Source organism: Pogona vitticeps, chromosome 2 (assembly GCF_051106095.1).
Source record: "Pogona vitticeps strain Pit_001003342236 chromosome 2, PviZW2.1, whole genome shotgun sequence".
In the NCBI taxonomy this organism is placed as follows: Eukaryota; Metazoa; Chordata; class Lepidosauria; order Squamata; family Agamidae; genus Pogona; species Pogona vitticeps.
Window position 1 is genome coordinate 176,020,912 of NC_135784.1, and position 19,693 is coordinate 176,040,604.

General features: G+C 44.1%; 2 protein-coding genes across 4 annotated transcripts in view; one reads left to right on the forward strand and one right to left on the reverse strand.

Annotated features, from left to right (window-relative positions):
- Positions 1 to 15,965, forward strand: WDR13 (WD repeat domain 13). Of its 2 annotated transcripts, none has more exons than XM_020797680.3 (10): positions 1 to 3,115; positions 7,685 to 7,771; positions 9,262 to 9,502; positions 10,393 to 10,502; positions 10,759 to 10,889; positions 11,819 to 12,126; positions 12,883 to 13,063; positions 13,155 to 13,296; positions 13,428 to 13,546; positions 13,756 to 15,965. In XM_020797680.3, exons 1-10 carry the CDS (start codon positions 3,045 to 3,047, stop codon positions 13,938 to 13,940), a joined length of 1,575 nt encoding a protein of 524 aa, XP_020653339.1. In that variant the 5' UTR covers positions 1 to 3,044; the 3' UTR covers positions 13,941 to 15,965. The 2 variants fall into 2 exon arrangements, with proteins under 2 accessions (XP_020653339.1, XP_020653342.1); XM_020797683.3 differs by lacking the exon at positions 1 to 3,115 and adding an exon at positions 5,983 to 6,146.
- Positions 14,180 to 19,693, reverse strand: part of SUV39H1 (SUV39H1 histone lysine methyltransferase) — a 14,406-nt gene continuing 8,892 nt past the window's right edge. For both annotated transcript variants that reach the window (XM_020797720.3, XM_020797721.3), the window contains exon 6: positions 14,180 to 19,556. In XM_020797720.3, coding sequence (XP_020653379.3) covers positions 19,420 to 19,556 — 137 coding nt within the window. In that variant the 3' untranslated portion in view covers positions 14,180 to 19,419. The remainder of the gene's footprint in view (positions 19,557 to 19,693) is intronic.

Sequence of the window (19,693 nt, forward strand, 5' to 3'; positions counted from 1 at the left end):
GATATTGTAGTTCATAACCCTGGTGAGAGAATTCTTATTAATGAAAAGTCTTATGTAGGAGTGGTTGATACTTGTTCTAATATAACCCTGTGTCATCCTGATGTGATTCCTAAAGAACAAATTCTCCCAAACCAGACTGTTACCATCAAGGGAATAAGTTCTACTCCAGTGATTTTACCCATGGCTAAAGTGAAAATAAACTATAGAGATTGAATCAGAAATTAGGGCATGGCAATTTCTGATCAAATTCCTGCACCTTTTTAAATTGAGCTAGATCTCACTAAGCATGTGCAGAATGCTTTCGAAGTAACAGGTTCCTTGAGATAGGAGTTAACATTTTTCCTGAAGGAAAAATGGATTCCCTAACTTCTGAATCTATCTTTCCAGGGATGCCCCAAGTTAGAAAAGAAACATGAGGTAACCAAAATGGCTGATGAGGTTATTTTGAAAACCCTTAATGATCCTTCCTGTATTGAGAAACAGATGGAAAATAGTCATTTGAATGATTGTACTACAAAAGTTAGAGAGAATCCCATTCCACTGACCCCTGAACACCCAGAGAGGTCTATGACTGATAAAGACCTGACACATAGAGAGGGTTTACTTCTGATAGAGCATGTTAAGAGAGCTTTTGTACTTACACGCTCACAAGGGGGCCAGGAAACACCCATTGCAGCAGAAATAGATACAGTAGCAGAGGGCATCCTGAAGGAAAAAAGTCTCTTTGGAAGTCAGCCTAATTATCATCCAGAAGCTGATCTTATGCTTCTAAAGAATCCAAATAAAAATAGTTTGGCTCAGGACCAGGAGGAGGAAATCAGTTTGGTAGGTTGCTTTGAACCACCCACCAGTACACCCACTTTATTATCTCCTGAATGCCCTGAAAGGTCTTGCCTGGATAAGAAAAAAGTCCTTAGAAGTGGCAGAGCCAAGCTTGGGAGATACTCCTGAAGAGGAGAAAGGCATAAGCCCTGACTTTTTAAAGAGAGACACATCCAGAGATGTTCAGAAGGAGGAGAGGGAACTGCCTACCCTTTCCCCAGCTGAGAAAGTGAATCCCCGAGCCAGACTCAAAGCAGACATCACTAACAAACAACAAGCAGAGGACATCCAGTGGACAACCGAGTGGTCAATGATCTCCAGTCGACGGAACAGAAGGCGGAAGGAACCACTGATCATCAGAGGGACCTCTGAGTGCCAGCAGTCATGTGTCCAGCTGAAGGAGGCAGTAACGACCGGACCAGTCCACGGCACACACCACTACAACGTGAAAGACTTGGACTTTGCAAACCACAAAGTAAAAGGGACTCGGATCGTGCCTCGAAAGCCAAATTACTGGTGGTGGTGGGGATAAACCAAGCTGATAATGTTACAAGAAATGTTCTGTTTGTGTGTAGTGTGGGAAAACAGAATATTGATGAACTGAAATGTGGAAAATGATTCAAGGATTTCTAAAACAAATTGGAATGGACTATTGCTTTACTGGCTAATTATCTAGGTAAAAGTTTAGTGATTGTGGTATATTTCTGTAAGGTTGACAATGTTAAATGTAGTAAGTATAACTGAAAAGGTAAAGTATGTTATTGAATTGTATTGGAATGTTTAGACTAAAAGAGATTGTGATTGTTATAATAAATATTGTTATTGCTTGCAAAACGATGCCGGAGGGTAAGTAAAGTTTCATGCAATGATGCATGTTTGTTTGGGATGGAAAATGTGTTTCCCCTACCAAACAAACATATTTAAAGGGGGAGGTATGTAGCGTTCGCCCTTGTTAGGTATAAGTCATGTATTATTCATGTTCTAATCAAATATGGTGGAGAGGCGGCGCCAAGAGAGGTTAAAAGGCAAAGCCTGAGAGGAGGAGTTAGTCAGTGAAGAGTGAGTTGGTGGGAGAGAGTTAGTCAGAGTCAGTCATAGAGAGAAGGAACAGATACTAATAGAGTTAAAGACTGGTTAAGATAGATAGAGATGGTGGAAATTATATGGCAAGAGAATAGTATGTACATCTGAAGAACTTCTGTGATTAATAAATTGGCTTCACTTTAATAAATAAGTTTTGTTTGCATTCACAATACAAGTGTCTGATCACACATCATTTATTTTGTGGATTGAGGGAATCCACTGGTGGCAGTGAAAGGAAAACATGACTGGAGCCTTTGGGAAGGCACAAAAAGTAGGTGCTTCAAGGAGGTGAACGTCACAATGAGAAACAGAGCAGTTATTCCGATCAAGAGCATTCAGAATATTGTTTATCAAGTTTGATCTCATAGAAATGAGTGCAAGTTTCTCACATTTTATTCTGGCCTGATTGTCTAGCTCAGGCTCAACATACAGCTGGGACCGATGGCTGTAACTCCTGCAAAGACAGGAGGAATCTTTAGTCCTCCAGATGTTTGCACTTCAGAAACTCCAGCCAGCCTGACATGTGACTGTAGGAGTTGCATCCAAACATATGATAGGCCAAGATTTCCCTTCCCCCTGTTCTTTAGAGGTTTGGTGAGTCTTGCTCCCATCTAAGAATGCTACAGAATCACAGTGTCATGCAAAGTAATTTAGGTTAGGAGACAACTTCCCCACCTTTTCTGCCTATGCTAAGAAAATGTTTATCTATTCAATCTCTCAATATCAGCATAAAGACACTAGATTCTTCTCTTTTATCTCAGCTAAATTAATTATGTTTGGGGCTATACTTATATAGCAAACAATAGCTCCTCCACACCTTGTATACCTAAAGCCATAATTCTGCTGCACACTCACAGGTCTTACTGCAATCAGTGGACTGTACCAATGAGAAAAAAATAGGCATAGGCTGAGCTTTTTATATTATTCTCTCATGTGGCCTATGGGTGTCAGGTCACCTTGTTTTTTGGCACAAGGTTTTCTCAGAATCAAAGCACACACATGTGCAGGCAGGCAAACAAGAATGGAGCTGGCCCTGTTCCTTATCCTCAACAGATTTCCACTGCAGCACCACCCCTCTCTATAAAAGCCCGGCAGCAGGTGCAGCTGGTGTTCCTGGGAGTGGTGCATCCAGGCTAGCCATGGCTGGGACACGGAAGAAAAGTTCTCTAAGCGGCAGCAGTTGGGATATCAGAAGTTGGAGGAGATTCCGGTGAGTTTCCATGCTTTGTGTTTTTTGGTGAGCTTTCCTCTGGGGTGGCCTCTGGCAGCACAGTTTGTAAAACCTGGCGGAGGTAGAAGATTGTGGATTATGGCTGCCGGCATTCTCTCCCACAGCTTGAACTCGCACCAGAACCCAGCGACTTTCCTTGCTCTTTATCTGACAAAGGATTCCAAAAGAACTGGTTTTCAGCCCACCCAAGGTGTTCTCCGCACAACACTACCCCTGTGTACTATCTCATTTCAAAGTCAGCGGGAAAAATCTGTCACCCAGCAAGGTGTAGTAGGGAAGAGTTTGAATCAACTACGGTATAAAGAAAGTTAGACAGATGCAAAGGTGGACAGGGAGTTCATATTTATTTAACTCAAGTTTGGCAGGCACAGTTTGTAATACAATGGTTAGATCCATCTACTCAAGTCCCATCTTCTACCCTGATGCTTGGTCTTCCTTTACTCCTGGGTTACGCTAGAGCAACACTAGCAACTGAGGCCCTCCAGCGTTTTTGTTTTTTCACAGCAACTCACATGATCTTCATTATTGACCATGCTGGGTGGAGCTAATGGGACTTGCAGCCCAACACTATCTGGATAGCTGAGATTCTCTTCCTCCATCTGAATTTACCACTCTTTAAGTCTCCCTAAAAAGGATTTGTGAGCCCTTGGGCAGAGATGCGATCTGATGCCCTGTTCCTGGCCTCCATAGAAACCCATGCATGTGGAAGGCTCTGACGTGTTGTATGGCAGAGCCAAGAAGGAAACAACTGCTGGGAGCTTATATTGGAGGAGGTGCTTGAGAGAGGGAGAGCAAAGAGTGGAGAACATTTTAAATCCTCCCATTGCATTATTGAGGTTAATTGATGTACGCAGGCACATACACACCAGACAGCGGCAGCCTGAAGTCCCCCCCCCCGTTTCCCCATACCCCCATTCAGATGCTCCAACATTGATGCAGTTTAACTTTTGCTCTCCTCCTCTGAATAAAGATCCCCCTCCAGCAGCAATTACTTTTTTCTCCCTGGATATAATAGCAGGAAGTGGAAGGAAGGAAGTTAAACCTTCTCTTCCTCACTACTGCTCTTTTCTGCCTGCTCATGAGGAACACTGGTCACAGCCCTCTTATTCCCCCACCCCACCCATGCATACGTACACCTCTGGCAAGAAGGGCTTTTGGAAAGCTTCTGATCAAAAGTATTCTTCTTGCTCCACCTTGTCTGTCCCCCTTTATCTTGGACATCCTGAACACAAAGAAAGAGAGGAGCATGGGGAATGTAGTTCCACAGACAGGCCTCTCATTTTTTGCACATCTGAGACAATCTTTTGCACACTACAGAGAGAGACCTGGCAAGCCACAACTTCCCAACCCCTGATTCAGTGCTACAGTACATACTTTCTCCCAAGTCAACATGCATAGGGATGGTTGCATGTATGAAGAAAGATCTCAAAAGTGAGGGTGTGGCTATTATTAGGGGAATGAGCTCAGATTGGAAAGGCCCAATAGTGCTGGAGAGGCCTGGTCCAGGAAATAGGCAGTGGGTGGGGCCATGTTTTGCAGCTCAGTAGCAGGAGGTTTCACTGGTTTCTGTTGAAATAGAGCTTAATAATGCAATGTTAGGCAAGCTTACATGAATTGAAGCTAAACAGTGTCCATGGGGCTGACTCCCCAGTAGAAGTACTTGGGGGTGACCTATTAGTTAGGCATCCTTCAGTCTCAAAAGACTATTGTAACGTGCTCTGCATGGAGGACTTGAAACACCATCTAGTGTGGCTGAGAAGGCCAATTTGAGAGTGACAATCCCTTCCACAATGAAGACAAATCCAATCTGTCCCCTGTCCAGCTCCCTCATTTTGCTGCTTTTGGGACTTTCTCTTTGCCTCAGCCTGCTGGACAAGGGTCTCTTCAAATTGGGAGAGGCCATGATGTGCCTGCCTCCAGGCTGAATGCTCTGATGTCAGGGTTTCCCATCTGTTGAGGTCCATTCCTAAGGCCTTCAGATCCCACTTGCAGATATCCTTGTATCACAGCTGTGGTCTCCCTCTGGGGCGATTTCCCTGCACTAATTCTCCATACAGGAGATTCTTTGGGGTGACCTATTAAGTCCATGTGATTGCTTTTGTATTTGTCCCTTGTAACTTTTGAGTCTCACTTCTCCCCCCCCCATACATTTGGGCTGTAAAGTATTTAACACTTAGCCCCTGCTTGTATTGCTCAGCAAAGTGCTGAGAACTCTGACAGCTTATGATGATATATATATATCACTTAAAACTGCACTTCGGTAGCCCTTCTCAGGGAACAAGTCCCACTGAATTCTCTAAGACAGTTGCGTATAGGAAAGGGCTCTTACCGTACTTCACTGACTCGGGGGTTTAAGATTGATGATTGTTTCGGGGGGGGGCTCTCTCCTTACGCACACCCGCCACCCCTTCATTCCCATTCCCGGACTCGGCTTCCTGTCATGCGAAGTTTGTCTTTAAAAAAACCATCCCTCTACTTTGGGATGCGCAGTGTGACTTTCCATCGCTCCACGGAAATCCAGTAACCGCCAACTGGCCTCCCTCGTTTCGAGGACTCTGAGGGGCGAGCGGTGGCCACCGAGGCTGCCTTGGATGCCTGGAGGGTTTAGGGTGGGCGAAGTCAGCCCGGAAGGGCGGGAGGCCGCTTTGGCCCCAAGGAAGGAGGACGGCTGGGGGCGCGGGAGGGGGAGAAGGCCACATCGGGAAGAATCCGTCCCCCCCTCCTTCATACACCACACACACACACACACACACCCCTTCCTGCCGCAAGCATCGCAGCCAAGAGAAACGGGCTCTTGGGGACGGCCCTGGGGAACAGGCAGGCAGGCGGGCGGGGAAGGCTGGCGAGCCGCATGCGCCGCGGCGAACGGCTTCTTGGGGGCCGCCACTGGCTGGGCTCCACCCCTCGGCCTTCCGCCTCCCTTTTCTCTTCCCCCTTCCGTTGCTTTTGCTGCTGCTGCTGCTGCCGCCGTCGGCCGTCGCCGGGACTGGGAAAGCGGGCTCCGCTGCAGGTACTGTCTGCCTCCTCCTCCCTCTCTCTCCACCCTTCGTGCGGGGGGGTGGCGGCTGGGCCGGGCTCTTCTACCCGCTGCCATCCCGCCCGCCGGCGCCTTTGCCGGGTCCCCCGAAGAAACGGGTCGGGCAATGCCCCTGCCCCCCCGGGCGTGCTCGCCCCTCCTTGCCGATTGCTCTCGTCGCCATGGAGACCCTGCGGGCTCGTTCCTTGCTCCTTCCCCATCCCAAGCCTGGCAGCCGCCTCCCCCCTGGTTTCTCTCTGTTTCCCTTCTTCTGTTGCCATAGAAATAAGCCAAAGGCAGACCTTCGGGCAGAGCTTTCCTCCTTCCCCCTCCCATGTCACAGAATGGCCACCATTCATGTTCATCCCATCCCATTTGCAACCCTCCTTCCTCCCAGCTCAGGGACTGTCAGAGCTTGTCACCCTTAGGATATTAGGGCACCGATTTTCCTTCTCTCTCTCTCTCTCTCTCTCTCCCTCCCTCCCTCCCTCCCTCTCTCTCTCTCTCTCACACACACACACACGCTGCACACCCGGTGTAGCACAATAGACCCCTTATGAGAAAGTTGACTCCTCCCTTTAAAAAAGGAAACCATGGGCAAAAATGGCCTCTTTGGAGGTTTTTTTTTGGGGGGGGGTGTATGAAAGAGTCGAAAACCAACCCAGGGCTGGATTTAGCTTGAGATCACAGGCGGCTAAGATCTCATGGGGATGCTCCAGCGTAGGAATTGCCATCTTCCACTAAGCTCAGGGGTTTGGTGGTTCATTTGTGTGTGTGTAATCCTCCCTGGGTAAAGCTACTAAGAATAATGCAGAAAATAAGTTGATGGATGGGAGGTATGTTGTGGGTCTCAACCTATTCCTAGCTTGACAATTTGGGAGATACTGTAGCCTATATCCATCCCTGCTTCTGTTGCTACCTGTCTGTGGAATGAGCATCCTACCTCCCTCAATGTAAAATTCTGTTTTTCCTTTTCTCCCAGCAAAATAGTCTTAACAGAATATTGCAGGGATTCCAAATAAAGGCCCTGCAATTTCTGCTCTCCTGTCCCCTGTAGAAAACAATACATCACACTCACATCCTTCATTTTGTGAAGACTCCCATCACAGTGCTCTTCATTTTGCTGAGTAGTTGGTGTGCAGACTTATCACTCTCTGCTTAGCCTCCCCATTGCCTGTGCTTAATTTACCTGAGGTCTTAAATGAAATGCAGTGTCATAGCCAGCAGTAGGGCCCTTGGCCTTGCAGGTGTGTGCTGATGAACAGAGAATCCGATTGTGTTTTTCTTTCTCAGAAACTATAACAGGAGAGAATCTGTCACTTCACAACATTTCTCTTCTAATAAGAGAGAAATTCTAATAAATCAGAGAGTATGGAGAAATTATGTACAGGTGGTGTTTAACTACAACTCCCAGAATCCCTCAGCCAACATGGCCCCACAGAAGCACTCAGAGATCATAGATTCTTTCTTTTAGAATACCCCTTTCCATATGTATCTGACACATTGATGTTTCTGTCACCATCCAATTGCAGGCACCCCCTTACAAGTTCCCCTGAGCAGCCGGTGGCAGTGTGGGGCATGGCAGCAGTGTGGCAGCAGGTGCTCGCTGTAGATGCACGGTAAGTTTAATGGGGCAAGACCTACTGGTGACTTGGGCAAAGTTCCTTTTTGCTGGGAAGCATAAGGTCCAGAAGAAGAACCAGGTTGGTTATAGTTTAATTGTTCAGGGAGGCAGACGTTTTAAGATATGCAGCCTGGATAATTAAAATGTGAACCACTCCAAGAGTGGTTTGTTATAGGGCAGTATATAAGCAGCACACTTTGCTTTTGCTTTCCTTTGTATGAGAACTGAAGATCAAAGTTTGTTGCAGGGGGAAGGGAAACATCTCACCAGTACAGACACCTGTGTGTAAATATAATTTCACATTTATTCTTAACAGTTCCTCTAGATCAGTGGTTCTTAACCTTGGATTACTCAGGTCTTTTTGAACTGCAGTTCCCAGAAACCCCAGCCAGCAGAGCTGGTGGTGAAGGCTTCTGGGAGTTGTAGTCCAAAAACACCTAAGTAACCCAAGGTTAAGAACCACTGCTCTAGATCAGTAGTTCTCAATGTTGGGTCCCCAGACATTCTTGGACTACAGCTCCCAGAAATCCTGGCCAGCACAGCTGCAGTCCCAGATCATCCTGAGGACCCAAGGTTGTGAATCACTGCTCTATATGAATCACTTCTCTTTTGATGCTGTAAATTGCAGTCAGTGTAGGAATTAAAACAGCCTCTCAAAATATGTCCTGAAATCTAGGAAGAAAATCTCTTTTACTTGTCTTGAAATTGGGAGGAAAGACTGTTAGTATTTTGTGTGCTGTGTACCAGTAAGTCATATCCAGCTTATAGTGATCTGAATATGGTTTTTAATGCATGTGAGATACAGTATTTAAGAAGTGGTTTTACCAGGGCCACCACTCTCTGTGAGTTTCCACAGCCATGGGATTTGAACCCAGGTCTTCTGAGTCCTAGTCTGACACTCTGTCCCTTGTACTACACTGGCTCTCACTAATATTTTAGAGATACACAATCCATGAGTCTAAGTTCTTAATATGTGACTTGACACTGAAATAATTTTCTTCTAAATATCTGAACATTTTTGACTAGGTAGTGTTAAAAACATGTTGACCCAAACCTTGCCTTGTTATGTAGCTGTAACACAAACTGTAATGTCTGGAGGTGAGTTGCCTTAAGTTAAGGAATCACTATAGACATTCCCTGTTGCATACTGAATACATGATGCTGTGCAGGTGATAATGTCTACAGCAATTTCTTAACTTTGGAGTTTGTCTCCAGAAGATGCATCATTTGTTTAGCTGGGCAGGGGGATTTTGGCCACTGAGATACAAGTGCAGTACTGCTACGCAAGGACTGTCCCCAGTATGGTTAATACAGGACACTGTGCTGCAGGGAATCTTACAGGTGCTGGAAGACAGGCTGTAATATAGGAGATTCTCTCCTCTCAGTTGGTGCTAACCCAGAATGATGCTGAAGCATGGGGTGGGCTCAACAAAGCTCCTGTTGGCTAAGGCTTCAAGCACCTGATGAACCAAACCCCTATTGCAGGTACAACGCATATCGCACCCCAAACTTCCCGCAGTTCCGCACACAGTATATCCGCCGGCGCAGCCAGCTGCTGCGGGACAACGCCAAAGCCGGCTACGATCCCTCGCTCCGCAAGCAGTACCTGCGACTGCGCAGCCAGCTCCTGGCCCAGCGCTACGGCCCTCTCTCAGAACAGAGCAGCTTTCGTGCCTACAGCAACAGCATTGTCCGAAGCAGTCGCACCACACTCGACCGCATGGAGGTAACCTGGGCTCTTATGTCAGAGGGCAAGCCAAGGAACTGGAACGATACCAGCCCAGTGTATTTTCACAGGAGTGCATTGTACTGTAACAGATGCTTCTTCCTGTGGTGGGGAGATGGCTGTAGATTCTTGGGGAGAGATGAAGAGCAACACTTGCTGTGAGGAGAGAATAATTCCTGTTAAGGATGCTGCTAGTGTCACAGCACAGGATTGTAAGAGCACCAGCTCCATGCAGCACAGCATCCTTTGCCATTATCAGAGCCATATCTAATCTGCCCATTAAGAAAGCCAAACTGTGTGGTTTTAAATCCTCTCTAGCATAGACATATAGAATCAACTGTGTAATGGTCAGTTAACACTTATATAAGCCTCATTCATTCAGTAGTCTACTACAGTTGGGGCTACCCATTGGATTTAGGCATACTCATCCAGTGCACATATTTTCAAAATAAGCATATTTGCATATAGCCATTTAACACAGTTCTGATTCCAAGATTCAGGTATTCAAGGAATTAGGGTCCTTTGCAAAGACTTGGAAGAGGACAATATACAGAGAGAGACAACAGAAGCAAGCCAAGAACAAAGTGACTTCTGGAAAGGTTACAGAAGCAGCAACTCCAACTTCAGAGCCTTATTTAGAAGAGGCTACATGCTTCTGATTTTGAGAACTAGACATTGGGGGCACAAAAGTGAAAACAAAAAATGTTAAGCCAGATGTACACCTTTTCTATTGACGTGCTGTTCTGTGGAGTGCTACTACTTCTTCCCCAGGTGCTGTGGCTTCCTCTCCTGCATCCTGACCTTGAAAACCTGCTTTGTGTGTGCTCTTCTCATTATTATGTCCTCCAGTTCTATGCTGCTTTCAAATGTGATTATTTCTTGTTCCACAGGATTTTGATGACGACCCAAGAGCACTGGGCGCCCGTGGCCACCGCCGCTCTGTCAGCCGAGGGTCCTACCAGCTGCAGGCTCAAATGAACCGAGCTGTCTACGATGAGAGGTATAACGCCAACACAGACTAAATCTGGAGATAAAAGTGGGTGTGGGGTCCCATGTTCCTCACAGGCTGCATGCCAGTGACCTGGCTGGTTTGGATCAGGACAGACTGGTGATAACTGTGATCTGGAAATATTGTTCTGACTATGGTACAGATGATGCAGTCAAAACAAAGTCTTTCTGCTTCCAAGTCTCCCCACCCATCCTGTCCGAAATGTACTTTGTGGTATTGGCTTCATTTTGCTTGTATCTTCCTTTAGACCCCCTGGCAGCGTTGTCCCCACTTCAGTGGCAGAAGCAAGCCGTGCCATGGCCGGGGATACAACACTAAGTGAGAACTATGCCTTTGCTGGCATGTACCATATCTTTGACCAGCACGTGGATGAGGCTGGTGAGTAGAACAGAAGGCTAGGTTGGCTCCATCTGTCCTGTAGCTCTGCTGCCAGTCAAAGATCTTTCTGTTCAATCAAGCTTTTTACCACTTATCAAGACACAGAATTTTTAATAGGGGATGCTGTGCTTCTCTTGCACCTCGAGTCTATTTTTGTTGTATATTCCTTTTGCTGTAAGGGACTTTATAGATCATTGGGTCAGCCTCCAATCAAAGAGGCACAGTGGGGAGTCAAACTCCCAATCCATCTAAAACCACTGAGCTATCATCTTAATATTATTACATGTTTTGTAAATTTTGACAACATTTTAATGTACTGTATACAACTGGCATTGTACTGTATATAAGTGGCTCAAGCAAGCTCACTGCCATCTGTAAGCCACCTTGGGTCCCTGAATCAGGAGAAAGGCAGGATTTAAATTAAATAAATTCAGTAGGAAGGGTCTTTGTTGGCTGACTTCTAAATGTCCCCCTGTTGTGTAACATGTGATAAGAACCACAGTGACATGAAAGTTATTCTTTGCAAAGGAAATTACACAAAAGGGTGATGTCCAAGGCCCCAAACTAGATTTGGAGATGAGTATTACTGTTTTCTTCAGATGAGATTGCTGAGGGAGGACTGAAAAAGCCTTTACAGCCTGCAGTTGGAGATTTTGGTGAGGACCATGCTTAAGTGCTATTACTCTTCAGTGGCTTAGCACACTTCTTCCCTTCCCCCACATTACTCCAATTGCCCTAAGAGAAGTGGATAATTATGTTGAAAGAGGGAGAGAATTATATTCTCTGAGTAATGACTGGCACTAGGACCTCTTGTAGTCGTGTGGAAGTTCAGTTAAGACTCTTTTAACATGGACATGCTCATATGTATGTGTTGCATTTGCTGCCACTGCTGGCTGACAGTACTTCTCTCTCCAACCTCTACTTTCCAGTGCCCAAGGTTCAGTTTGCCAATGATGATAAACACCTGCTAGCTTGCTGCTCGCTAGATGGCACCATCTCAGTGTGCCAGTTGGTGCCCACTCCTCCTGTGGTGCTGCGGGTCCTAAAGGGACACAGCCGGGGTGTTTCTGACTTTGCCTGGTCCCTCTCCAATGACATTATCGTTTCTACTTCACTTGATGCCACAATGCGCATTTGGGCAACAGAGGATGGCAAGTGCATCCGGGAAATTCCAGATCCAGATACCTCTGAGCTGCTTTGCTGCACTTTCCAGCCAATGAACAATAATCTCACGGTGGTAAGTGAAGTTTGGTGTCTAGGATAGGCTGTCTCCTTTCATCTCTGAGCAGGAGAACTGAGATATTTGGGGTTGTCCCCTCCAGAAGACATAGGTTTCTATAGGATTGTCCTGCCTCACATAATGCAGGAAAAGAAGGAATTGATAGATTCAAAAGATACGGGAAGCACATTTGCTACTATTTTCTTCCCTGCTTTTTGCAGAGGAGTGGATGATCTGACCAGAGGATGAGGGAATTATATTTGCAGAAACATTAATGCTCCTTCACAGCAAGAGTGTGCAAAATATATTCCACAGGCTGTGTGCGATTCCTCTCAAGCTATTTTTGCAGACATAGAAGCTCCCCTGTTTAGTTTCAGTTCATCTCTCTGTCTCCATTCCCCACACTTTTTTGTGTTGGAATGTGGGAAACAACATTCATGTCAAATGTCATAGTATGCTCCTGGGAGGGGGCTGCAGATGGCTTTCTCCCAACCTCAAAATAGTAAAACAAAACCAGAAGTAACATTTCAGATGCTGGCAGTGCCTTTAAAAAAATTTACATTTCTGACTGGTGGGTTCTAGATACGGAAATTTGGCTCCTATACCCTCCAAAGTAGCCCCTTCTGCATGTTACAGTTTCTTAGTGAATCTCCAAGGTGGGAGATCCTAAGTGAGACAAAGGGAGTGAGAGAACTGAGCAGGAAGGGTGTATGCTTGCTTTTTGCTGTATGATTCTGTAAAGGATGCAACTGATAACATGATCTGGTCCTTCAGGTGGGGAATGGAAAGCACAACCTCCATGTTGTGAACATCTCAACAGGGAAAAAAGTGAAAGGCGGCTCAAGCAAGCTCACTGGCAGAGTCCTGTCTCTCTCCTTTGATTCGTCTGGCCGTATCCTCTGGGCAGGAGATGACAAAGGCAGCATATTTTCTTTCCTCTTTGACATGGCAACAGGTGAGTCTGAGGGCACTCTAGTGGGAACAAGGATTAGGTGAGATTCACTTTGGCTCAAGATAATGCCCTCTGCTTTCTGACCTTCCTGCAGGAAAACTGACTAAGGCCAAACGGCTGGTGGTTAATGAGGGTAGCTCTATCACCAGCATCTCAGCCCGTTCCTGGATCAGCAGAGAAGCACGGGACCCCTCTCTCCTCATCAATGCCTGTATTAACAAGCTGCTCCTCTATAGGTATGGGTTTTTATATGGCACTGGCATGTTTGGAGGCTTGCTGTAATCATATCCAGAGAACACAAATTAACCTCCCTTGGAGTACACAACACACTGTGTTTACTATCTGTTCTTGCTGCTTTTCCTGACAGGGTAGTGGACAATGAAGGAACACTCCAGCTTAAGAGAAGTTTTCAGATACAGCAGAGCTCACATCCTGTCCGTAGCATTTTCTGCCCTCTTATGTCCTTCCGCCAAGGAGCTTGTGTTGGTATGATATCCATATGACCTTGCACTGATTGCAGAGGGGATGCAGCTGACTTGTGGGTTGTCACTTTTGTGCCTGCAGTTTGCTCCACTTCATGTAGCTGACAGCATGAATGGTTTATAATTGCTATATGAAGCAGAGAACAGTGTGACATATTATAGGGTGTGGGGAATTTTTTGTCCCCTGTAATAAGTCGTCTTTTTGCTTTTCAGTGACTGGCAGTGAGGATATGTGTGTCTACTTCTTTGATGTGGAACGTGCCACCAAGGCCATCGTTAACAAACTGCAAGGACATAGTGCTGCTGTGCTGGATGTCAGCTTTAACTGTGATGAGAGCTTGTTGGCATCCAGTGATGCCAAAGGCATGGTTATTGTCTGGAAGAGAGAACAGAAGTAGCATTCCTTCCCTTGACAAATGATGAACAGACTTTGAGATTTCTGCAGAAGGCAACCCAAGTGGAAGTCAGAAGCCCTGAAAGAAGATGGATGGGCGTTTTTCCTCCTCTTGTTGGTAGTTTTACATCTTCTGCAGCTAGGAAGGTACCTGAATATACTTCTGCAGTGCACCAGCATCCATTGCTTCTCTACTCTTCTGTTTTTTGTATAGTAGACAAAGGAGTCAGGTTATCCTAGAAGTTTTGTTTTCCTCTGTTGTGGTTTATGGTGTTTGATGTTGTGTCCTGTTGATGACAGCTGCAGTCACTGTTGACTGAAAAAGAAGATTGCATTCGTTGCTTTTTAATTGGCAGGGTAGGATTTCAGGAGTTTTTTTCTTGACTCATGAATACATAGTTTTATGAGTTTATATAGTTTTCCAAGTTCCGTTTAGTAGCAAGGTACTCTTTGCTGGTGCAAAACTATGTCAATGCCCCAATGATGTCCTCTTCCCATGTGGAAATAATGGGATTAGTAATATTTAACACAGTCTGTTAGGAAGACTACAAACATAAGGGCAATCATTCACCAGTTTTGCTCTCGTTACCTGCCACAGGTCACAAAAGCAGGCATGCAACTGCTGCTCTGACCTGAGGAAGCTGAGAAACACAACAGCCAGCACGAGTAGGCCCATGTGATGTCCTTGTTACCCCATGCAGGACCAGTAGGATTTTGGTCCATGAGTTGAGTGATTGTGCTTAGTGCTACATCACATCAGGAAGCAAGACCTTTGCTTTTCCCTATTGGGCACTAGACTAAGCTGTCTGTGTTGCAGGTTCAACTCTAATTATTAGCCTATGTGTTTAACTTGTGAACTCTTTGGCATCCTCTTTGTGCACCGACTCCCCATCAACGTGATAGAATTCCAGTTGCTCCTTTCCACATTGGACTTCTAGCTCTAGTATGTTTCTTGGGAGAAATTTCCAATGACTGAATGTCTTCCTAGCTTGACGGAGAAGAGGACAGGGATGGCAGAAATTGCATACAATGAACAGAGGATTTGTTTTCACAAACATTGACTGCTTCAAATACTGTTGTTTGGGATTTATAAAAATGCTGGGATATTTCTGACACCTGTAGGCAAAAACAGCTTCTCCTTGGAAGCCAAGGAGTCTGAAAATTGCAGCCACTTGATGCAATTGCATTTTGCCACTTGTCTTCTACAGCATGGATTTGTAAGGCGGGGGGTTGTTACTGTATTTAATTTTTTCTGTATTATGGCTGTGATATTTTCCTTACCTTTAATTTTGTTCTCTTTTCTGTGAATTAGGATTAAGTTTCTAAATTCCGTCACTGAAAAATGGTGACAGTTGGTACTTGTCTACATAGGTTTCTCAGGCAGGTACCTGGAAGGTAGGAGCTGACTTGGGTGATGTTTCAAAGTTCCTTATCAGTGTCATACAGTCACTTTATGAAGAAGCATGAGCAGAGCTAAGTGAATCATATCTCTGAAAGAGCAAGCCAGCTTATATCTGTGCTTCAGACTACACAACCCTAATGCAGAGTTGAGATATATAGTACAAATTAAAGAATTAAGAGAAATGTGTATTAATGGTGGCTGGAAAATGTTTGCAACCTGTAATGTAGCTATTTCAACTCTATGTGAAGAATATTCACATTAGGTAAAGGACAAAGAATTAGGATATTCCCGAAAACAATAACTGAGAACATATAGCACTACTGCTGTTGAGATGCCAGTGCCACCCTCTTTAACAGGCCTTGTGAACGGGAATGACAAGAACTGGAGTTCAAGTACTACTAAATCTAGAGTGCTGTAGCTTTATAGCACTGCTGCAAAAGAGACAGGGACTGAATTTAAAAAGGCACAGGGACGTCAAACAGAGGCTTCTCACAGCCAGATATATTTAAGCAAAAGTCAAACTCTGAATGCTGTGCTAACAAATAACATGGCTGTAGTCCTCACGAACCATTACTGCATCTTGTCTTATCCCATTTTTAAAAAATAAAGGATATCTAATATCTCACACTTTTTTGTGAAAGCTCTGCAATATAGTTCATTGTGTGTGATTGATTTAGTGTACATACACAAACACACATAACTCTGCAATTTGTTTCAAGAACATTCAAAGCCTTACTGAATCAGCTCAAGGACATCTCTAGTTCATCATGCTGTTTTCACAGCAATGGCCAATCAAATGCTTTTGAGAAGTTTAGAATCATAGAATAGAGTTGGAAGGGGTCTATAAAGCCATCGAGTCCAACCAACTGCTTAGTGCAGGAAATCCAAGTCAAAACAGATCTGACAGATGGTTGTTCAATTTTCTGTTGAATGCCTCTAGTGTTCAAGCACTCACCTTTGGTTTTTGAAAAAGTACTTCTTCTCTTTCTGTCTGGAATCTCTTGTCAATCACTTACTTAGATGCCCTTAGATTCTCACGTTAGGAGGAAGAAACTTTTTTCATTATGTATGGTTTTGTGTCAGTCATACTTCCCACTTTCAAGCTGTTTCCCCGAAATTAAAAAGGCCCAAATGTTGTGGTCTTTGCCTTAGCAGGAGAGGTGCTCTAGCCTTGAATCATATTGATTGTCATTTTTTACATCTTCTCCAGCTCTATAGTATAGTTTCTGAAAAGTGACAGCCAGAGTTGTATTTTCTTCCTATGTGAGTTGCATCACAGAGTTGTATATTAAAGGCATTATAATCTGAGAATTGGAAGCTAGGAAAAAACAAAAGGGGGAGCAATGTTCCTTCTAATTTTCCACTAGTATGGGGAGCACTACCCCATGTGCTCAGGGCCCTGGCTGCAACCAGAAGCAAATCAGTGGCAATTGTGGCTCAGCTGCATGGCTGTACAGCTTTGAGGTAATGTTGAAGGGGAGTGAAAATTGCAGTCATGTATGATCCAGCTGTAGTCTTAGACCAAAATCTAGGATAATAGTCATGCCCCGCTTAATGATTATCCCGTATAATGACGTATCCGCTTTATGTTGACGCTTTTGCGATTGCAAAACGATGTTTTAAATGGTTTTTTTTTTCACTTAGCAATGATCATTTCCCTGCTTCGGGAACCGATTTTTGCTTTACGACGATCAGCAAACAGCTGATCGTCAGGTTTCAAAATGGCCACCAGGTGAAGAAAATGGCCCTCCCCTTTTTTCTAGGACGGATTCCTCGCTTTACAGGCACCGAAAATGGCCGCCATATGGAGGATCTTCGCTGGTCGAGTAGGTATTCAGCCCATTGGAACGCATTGAATGGTTTTCAATGCGTTTCAATGGGCGTTTGACGACGTTTTCACTCTACAGCAATTTTGCTGGAATGAATTAACGTCGTCAAGCAAGGCACCACTGTACCAACGTATAGACTACCTGCCAGAATTAATTTCAGATCATAAGAAGGAAGTAAATTGCCCAGATGGGCCAAAAAGCGTGGGGCCTCTTTTTAATATGTTAAAATAATGTATGTGTTTGTAAACATGGATTTATTTGACATGGACCTGTAATGAAAGCTTTTGCTAATCTTGTGAAAAGAATTGTACCAAAAGAGTTAGAGGGCTTGGCTCTTGCCATTGCTTCATTTCTGAGAGATCTGATTGAAGGCATTACAACTTTTCTAGGTAACTCTTTCATCAGAATACTATAGTTCCTTGACAAACAGAAATCTGTTGGAAATGAAATGATGGGACAACGGGTTGCTCTTTTTGCTAAGCATGCCACTGTTACACATGAAATGAAAGAGCAACATGCTAAGGAACAAAAGTGCCATCATTAGCAGGCAGCAACCTGAGCAGCTTTCATATTGTGGAAGCAAAGTTGCTGCCTTTTACTAAGAGAATAACAAGACTGGGTGGCACTGAAAGTGTTTTCAGCCTTGAAAACAAAAAGGCAACTGAGTGCTATTCTTTCTGCTACTGTCTTGGTAATATCTCACATGTATGTAGGGGCTAGAGTCAATTTCCTGATACTGAGAGAACATAGTAGAACCAAACTTTTCCTTTCAGCTATTTCACACCAAATAGAAATGCTGAAACACTAAACTGATGTCCCCAACTGCCATAAACTAGGTTTTTTAAAATTTAGTACAGTAGTCAGACATAATATCCTTATCCCCATTAGAGAAGTTGTACCTTGAGATACTCCAGTTTTAACTACAAAATTAGTCTTATGGGAAGGGTTGCTTATCAGGTTTTTACTACAGGGCATAAATGTAAGGGGGAAATTGTAACTCCTTAAAGAAATGTTGCAATTTATACAGGTAATGAAATGTGTTATGATAATTAGAAAGGAAATTGATGTTCTTACTATTAACTGACATTAGAACTTCTGTATATCCTCTACAATTACTATGAAGACATTGTAATCCAATGTGAGCCTTGCAAAAAGGGGGGGGGGAGGAGGAAGCAAAAACTACAGCTATATAAGATTCTGATGTGCCCTTAGACCAAGATCTAGTGAGATCCACAGTTGCTAACACCTCTTAAACTGATCTGGAGCTCTAAAATGACTTTCCTAAATCTTTTCAATTTTTTATTCCTCCTCTCCACACAGAATTACACCAATGATGCCAGTTCATGTTTTTCTTTGTTTTTTTTAAAGAACAGGTATAAAATATATCTCAAATATAATAAGAAATCCAATCATCTACAGTAATTCAGTCATCAGTCATAATTTGACAACTTAATAACAGATTCAAGAAACTAGATTCGTTGCCCTAACCCTCTTCCCAAAATGTATTCTTAAAAACATTTTCTTTTTAAAAAATCCATTATTTTTTAAAGGCAACATTGTGGCTTTTCTCTTTGCATAGGGCTTAAAATCCATGAGTAGTATTAAGTGCGTCTTCAAGTAAAAATTCTGTAGCCCACCTCCATTAAAAAGGTTCTGTGACTATATACAGATGGTAACAGTCATATGGCATGTTGAGGTAATACAAAGAGTCTGTGTCAAGCAAATCTATTAAAGAAAGTAGCTGTGTTTCTTGCCTATGCATAAGGCAACTAGGGAAGTGCTTATTAAAAACGAAGACTTCTATCCCCTAGAAAATCACACAGAAGAAAAAAAAGAATGAGCCATTCCCCCCTGCCCTGTTAACAATCGAGCCTTTAAAATAGTAAGACGCTACAACACTTTGTGATAAGACATGCACAGGTGTATGATGGGAATTCTGTTCCATGTCACTTTTTCCAGCCAGCATCTCAGCAGCAAGTCTGATAAGTCAAACCATCCAACTACCAAAACTCCGCCAGATGCCATATGAATTATCTGGTCTAGCAATAAGAAGCACTGTAGAGCTAGGTAGCCCATGATGTGAATTATTGCCCTCTTTACTGTTCATAGTCCTGATAATTTGCTTTTCAAGCAGGTAAGTTCCTGACTCCTACCCCTTTGTTGGCAATTTTCAGCAACAGACAGACAGGTTGTCCTTTGATATTTCCAGTCCAAAACTGACCAGACACTTCCCAAATAAAACTGGCAAGTAACTAGAAGAGGTATTTCCGGCATGATTCTGTGCCACATTTACACTCAATGCGCATCCGCTTCTTCGGTGAACCAGCTAGACTTCCTGCTATAACAAAATTAGAGTCCATCTTTGTGCTTTCTGCATTTACTGGATCCACTGTGGAAGAAATATATTTATTATTTATTAATTCAACGTATTTAGGGGTAGGGGAATCAGAATTTGATGCGGAAATCTGATTTTGTAGCACGCAAAACGTCAAATTATACTTGCTAGTAATTATCATTCCGCTCTCT

What these genes read in the sequence shown, in the direction of transcription:
- WDR13 (XM_020797680.3), top strand. Translation starts at nt 3,045, where the DNA reads ATGGCTGGGACACGGAAGAAAAGTTCTCTAAGCGGCAGCAGTTGGGAT. An exon ending in CGAGCTGTCTACGATGAGAG is followed by an intron (nt 10,503 to 10,758) that starts GTATAACGCCAA and finishes ATCTTCCTTTAG; the next exon opens with ACCCCCTGGCAGCGTTGTCC. An exon ending in TGAACAATAATCTCACGGTG is followed by an intron (nt 12,127 to 12,882) that starts GTAAGTGAAGTT and finishes CTGGTCCTTCAG; the next exon opens with GTGGGGAATGGAAAGCACAA.